This window comes from Ascaphus truei, chromosome 19 (genome assembly GCF_040206685.1).
Source record: "Ascaphus truei isolate aAscTru1 chromosome 19, aAscTru1.hap1, whole genome shotgun sequence".
Lineage (NCBI taxonomy): Eukaryota > Metazoa > Chordata > Amphibia > Anura > Ascaphidae > Ascaphus > Ascaphus truei.
In genome coordinates, this window is record NC_134501.1 from 31,852,575 (window position 1) to 31,858,558 (window position 5,984).

At 42.1% G+C, this 5,984-nt stretch overlaps 1 protein-coding gene across 1 annotated transcript; it reads right to left on the reverse strand.

The window, feature by feature from the left end:
• Nucleotides 1–216: 216 nt before the first annotated feature.
• On the reverse strand, nucleotides 217–2,537 carry LOC142470252 (taste receptor type 2 member 7-like). The gene has a single exon (XM_075577198.1). The coding sequence runs from the start codon at nucleotides 1,793–1,795 to the stop codon at nucleotides 866–868; it is 930 nt and encodes a 309-aa protein (XP_075433313.1). The 5' UTR covers nucleotides 1,796–2,537; the 3' UTR covers nucleotides 217–865.
• Nucleotides 2,538–5,984: the final 3,447 nt, after the last annotated feature.

Genomic DNA, 5,984 nt, shown 5'->3' on the forward strand with positions numbered 1-5,984 from the left:
TCCTGATCATATCGTCACAATGACTTTCATACTGTACATACTGCACACATTTTATGAAGGCTTAAAGTATGTTTTAGCACTAAAATTTGATGCTCAAAATGAATTCAAATTTGATCTTAGAACAGAGGTACCAAATGCCCCCTCCCCCCCCATTGGTCATCTCCTCCATTGTTTTAATTATTTAAATGCTTTTCTGGTTCTCTTAGTGAACATAAGGAAGGCGCCAGGTAAATCATTGCATTAGCAATTCATGGGTTTTATTTATGAATGTTGGTCGATTGTTTATGAAGGCAAATAAATACAAATTGAATCACACGGCCTATCATATTTTTAATACCGTGGTTGTGTTCCTTAGAATTTCTTTAACGAGTTGTATGTGACAGACATCACCTTCTTGTCAGTATGGAATTAGATATATTATATACATTCCCAGTTCTGGACAAACGAGAGTCATTATCTCCTGCTCTGGTTCTGCTGTTGCTTCAGTAAATTCCCTCTGTACAATTACCTGTCTATAAATATTAACAAGGAACAACATGTATTACCAGCACTTGTATATTTATTGTGTCCCAGACACATGCAGTGTAAGTGGCTGATTAAATGATGAAGAAACACATGTGGATGTTACAGCTACACAAACTGTTAACTAAAGTACAGTAATAAATGCAGCCAGAAAGACTGAATATCTCTTCCAGAGAACTTGCGAAAGAAGTTAAATAAAATGTTTTCAGTCTCAAAATAACTTTGCGTTACAATAAACAGGATACACTTCTTTACCGAAAGATCGTGTTTGCTCTCAACATGAGCACAGATCCCGATCTCCTCTAGAAAATGAGCTCTAAAAGTCCATGACCTGTACAATATATCATGGGGTTGTCAAAGGCTTAATACAGTGTAGGATCCTCTGATATATTATACTTAACTTCGTGTTCCCCAGGATTACAAGGATGGCTTGGGTTGTAGGATAACAAAGGACAAAGTACCAACAGCTGTTTATAAATATATTTGTCGGATCATAGGGAAAGATGCTGAGACAGAGACCTGCTATGAAAACAGACATGGAGAGGACAACAAGCAGTATCATGTTCCTGGCTGCTCTGGAATGAACCTGTAGCTGGGAAATGCTGAAGTCTGATGTATTCTTCTTCATCCTCCAGACGTGTCCCCAGAGAGAAGTCACTGTGATCCCAATAGAAATGAGTGATAGCAGAAAGGGCACACACCATCCTAGCACGGCCGCAATTACTATGTTAGAGATATAAAAAGCAGATTTTTGACTGTCCACACTGCAGTTGCCTGTGAGACTGTGAGTGCTATTTTCCTGGGAATCTATTTGATGACAAATCCCCAGCGATGGGACACTTATAATAAAACATCCCACTGCTGACATCAGCAACAGCTTCTGCAACACAGAAGAAATCCACAGCTTCACACGGAAGAAGAGATGATGTGTGAAGTTTGCAATTTTGATGCAGTAGTAGACACAGAGCCAGGCAGTAAGCCAGAAGCTTAAGTAAATTAGAAACGTCTCCAGAAAGGTCATAGCTAAAAAGATCTCTCTGTAGAACTGGATGTGAGACAGCATCATAGTCAACCACAATAGTATATTCATTATAGTGTGCACGGCTAAATTAGTCAGTCCCATACTGAGTAGGATTAGATCACATAGATTCCGGCTGATATCTTTTTTCCAGTTTCTGTAACTCACAGCCATGATACACGAGTTGAAGATGGTGCCTGCTATGCATGGAATTATACTGATTGTTAACACCATTATATTATCCCAAGGCAGCATAGTGCTCTTCTCCGTGTGTTACTGCTCTTCCTTACTGATGTATGAACAGTGCACCCGATGCCTCTGTATCTGGCTGGCACATAGGGCAGAGCCTGGATAAAATATACTTTGAGTGCAAAGCACATGCAAATGTTCTGGTGTCTTCTTTCTTTGTTTCTTTTTGATTTTGTATATAGGAGCTTCCAGATCAAAGCTCTGATGTTTAATCTTTGTGGTACATTATCAGTCATTCTTCTAAACTTAGAAATACAAAAATATTTCCAGTTTCACATGAAAGTGAAGACAGAGTGTATAGAGAACATTTTGTTAAGTTTGGGATGACAACCAAAAAACACATACATTCAATCTTCTTGTAAATGTTAAATGTGGGAGCATTGCACCTCAATGAAAAGGGATCTTCGGTGCTAGGGGGGAGAATGTTAAAAAGGTTGGAGGAGATTTTAAACTAGGATGGAGGGGGAGGGGAATGAAACAGATAATGAACTTAATAGAATAGAGGAGGATACAAGGGTGTATGGAGGTAGAATGGGGGACAGTGTGAGTTTGACAAGCAATGAGACACCCATAGTAAATACAGATAATACTAGAAATCTTCTAAAGACTAAACCAAGTGGGTGCAGAAAGGAAGGAGCAGATAAGATAATAGTACAGGCTGAAAAAAACTTAAATGTGTGCTTGCTAATGAAAGAAGCCTGACAGATAAAATGAGGGGGCCCGAATTAATAGCTGCAAGGGAGCAGTTGTCATGGTAGTGCTGCCCGCAGACCAGACCCGTCCCAAGACTGAGGTGGAAAGTATAATACCACGCACCCGCAGCAGAGGGGCATGTCCGGAGTGTGGTAGTAGTTGCCAGGCCAGGAGTCTTTAGTAAGGGAACCAAAGGTACTTGCCGTGTCCGGATGTAGAAGAATCGTGGTGATTGCCGTAGGCGGGGGTCGAGGGTGCCAGAGGTCCGGGAGGTAGAGGAGTGAGCGGAGATCGAAGGGCGGAGAGAGACTGCATCGTGAGGAGTAAGCCGGGGTCCAGAGCCAAAGGAGGAGTAGAAAGCCAAGCCGGGTCACACCTGAAGAACACAAAGAACAAGAGCACACACGAATACTAGCCCAACTAGCAGAAGCTATGCAGAGCAATGATTCCCAGGGAGGGCAGGGGTATTATACGAGGAGGCAGAACGGAGGTGTGCCGTGGAGCGCCTTGTGACTGGTGCAGGCTGTGATCCTTGCCTGTGATCAGCTGTGGAGTGTGAGAGCAGGAGCGGGGCTGCAGCTGTACATGGGGGGCATGGCTAGAAGGCCGGGGGAGTGAATAAATTACTGACAGAGGCGCGCACTGTGTAAGATCCTCCTGAGCGCGCCCCAACAAGATGGCGGACGCAAGAACCAGCGTCGGGCGAGATCGCCGAGTCCCACGCTGAGGACACGTCAGTGGAGAGCAAGGGGCAGCAGCAACGACCTCTGAGGTAGGTAAGGAGGGGTTGCGTGAGCCCTGCTTCCTGACAGCAGTATGATGTCATAGGCATTACTGAAACATGGTGGGATGAAACTCATTACTGGGCAGTTAATTTAGAGGGTTATTCCCTTTTTTGTAATGATCGAACAAATAAAAGGGGAGGTGGAGTATGTTTATATGTTAAACCGGATCTAAAACCTATTATAAGGGATGATGTTTATGAAGGGAATGATGAAAATTGTGGATAGAAGACTTTGTGGATAGAAATTAGCAGTGGAGGTAAAAGTATAAAGAAAATGTTTGTTGGGATACTGTATGCTATAAACCACCAAATATCTGTGAGATTGAGGAAGCTAAAATTCTTTTGCAATTGGTGAAGGCATCAAAACTGGGTCATGTTTGCATAATGGGGGACTTTAATTATCCAGACATAGACTGGGGCAATGAGATTAGCATTACAACAAAAGGACCGTTAGTGAAGTACCCCGCTACAGCTGAATAAGGTAAGTGTGTGTAGGATAAGGTGCTAATGGGTAACGTAGTAGGTAAATATAGAAAGAGCAAGGACCCACTAAAAGCACTCAATATCCCCTAAATGTGCAGTGATATGTATGTTAAAAATAATATTTAATGCTTTACTGATTAAAATAATGGGTGTTAAAATACATCAATTGACACACATATATATAAACCCTACTGATGAGTATATAAGATACTCCGGGTTGGTAAATTTAGGGAAACGTTTGAGGTTTATTGGATCAACACGTTCCCAAGGATCTGATATGCAGTATTCCCTTTGGGTGGTATTGTGGTATACACTGGTGTAGGGGGAAAGCTAGCTGATAGCCTGTCCTGTTTGTCAGACAGGTATATAGGTAATAACGTGAGAAGGTGTACTTGTACTCACAATAGTGGTATGCAGATAGATAAATCGGCGCAGTATATCCGGTATAACCTCACTGTATGTGGGGTAATGAGTCCTTAATCACCTAACAACAGCTAAATTGCTCCTTAAGTACAAGAGCTAGCTGAAATACACAGAGGGAAAATACAGCGGTGTATAGATTCCTATCGACAGTGTGGTTTGTGTATGCCTGTGCGCATATTCATGAATGCGCTTCCACTGTCTTAGAATACTATTGTCACCGAGACCTCTGTATAGTGTGGTTCACCTATCTTATGGTCACAGATAGGAGTGAGGTGAGTGTATAATGAGGTATAGCAAGGAAAATATTCTGCCAATGTGCAGAGATGTGTACACAGATTGCTGCTAGCTGATTGAACAGTTAGAGAATTAGCCCAATAATGGCTGGGTCAGTCCCATAGACTGCATAAATACTCACATTAGTTACCTAGATGGGAGCTGTAAACTCCATGCATACAGAGAGCTCCTGTCACTAATTGACATCTGCACTGAAGCTAATCTACTCCTAGAAACGGTGTGGCTGTTGGTATGCCTATGCACATATTTATGAATGTGCTGCCACCGTTAGGAGTCTATGATTGCTGATGTCACAGTGTTAAGATATTAAGTCAGATAGCTCCCCCCTTACCAGTACTTTCTGAGTCACCACCTAGACTCCTGCCCACTTGGAAGGGAAAAGCACGCGAGCCGTCTGGCAGCTGCATGCAGTGATACTTGAAATGCTGCCACGTGAATACTGACGGCGCGCGTGCACGTGACGGGTGCCGACGCGCGCGTTTCGCGATTGGAAACGCTTTCTCAAGGCTTAGTTAGTGTGAGGGGGAAGTCCCATGGGTCATAGTGCTAGTTATATATGTATTGGTGTGTTTCTATTGGCTGACGGCTTCATCATGGAGGTGTGTCTATGCAGTGCTATAGCTGGAAGCACTAATACAGCACTTCTATGATAAACACAGACTATCCTCCTATATACATGTTGATATATATATACACTTATGCTGCTGAGCTGTTATGTATATAGTAAGCAGCTCTGCTGCACTTATTTACTGCTTCCAGTGTTAATACATCTGGTAGTCAGTGGTGTGTACACCTAATACTGAGTTGGTAAAAATGTTTACCCCTAAGGAGACTTCTGGTAATGCTCCGAGGTCTCTTAATCAACTCAGATGAAGCATTAGAATACATTTAACCATGAATTAGCATAATCATCTTCTGTATTATTTATTCAGAATTAAGATGTAGATAGATGCATACCTAACCCGGTATAGGGATAATATGTCAGAGTTATTAATAACTGGCAGGTAACGTAAATGTTTTATCACATAATGTGTTAAATATATCATGTTGTCAAAGTAGCAATCTAATTCGCTTAGTGCCCCTTACTGAGTGGCTGAGACTGAGTAAATGAACACTGTCAATTCACTCTGTGTGACATTATGTGGTGATTGGGTGGCTCAGGTCTGTATGTTGCATGAAGTCAATAACAACTGAGTGTATACGTGCAAAGATGGATTATATACCTGTGTGTAGTTTGGCTTAAGGCACCCAAGGGAATGCACCCTTAACTCAGATGCAAACATGTTGTAACATAATGGTACGGTAACCAGGTTCTTAAATGAACGGGGTAAACACAAACCCCTCGTTCAAGCCTTTGGGTGTTAATGTCTTAAGTGTATATATCCATCTTGCCTCTTTTTGTAACAGAACTGAGTCCCAGTCACCATGACGTCGGTCCATTGAAAATTGGTCCATGCCAATAAATTTGACATGTGTGTGAGTATCTTGATGAACGGAATTGATATGTCTTGCTAAGGG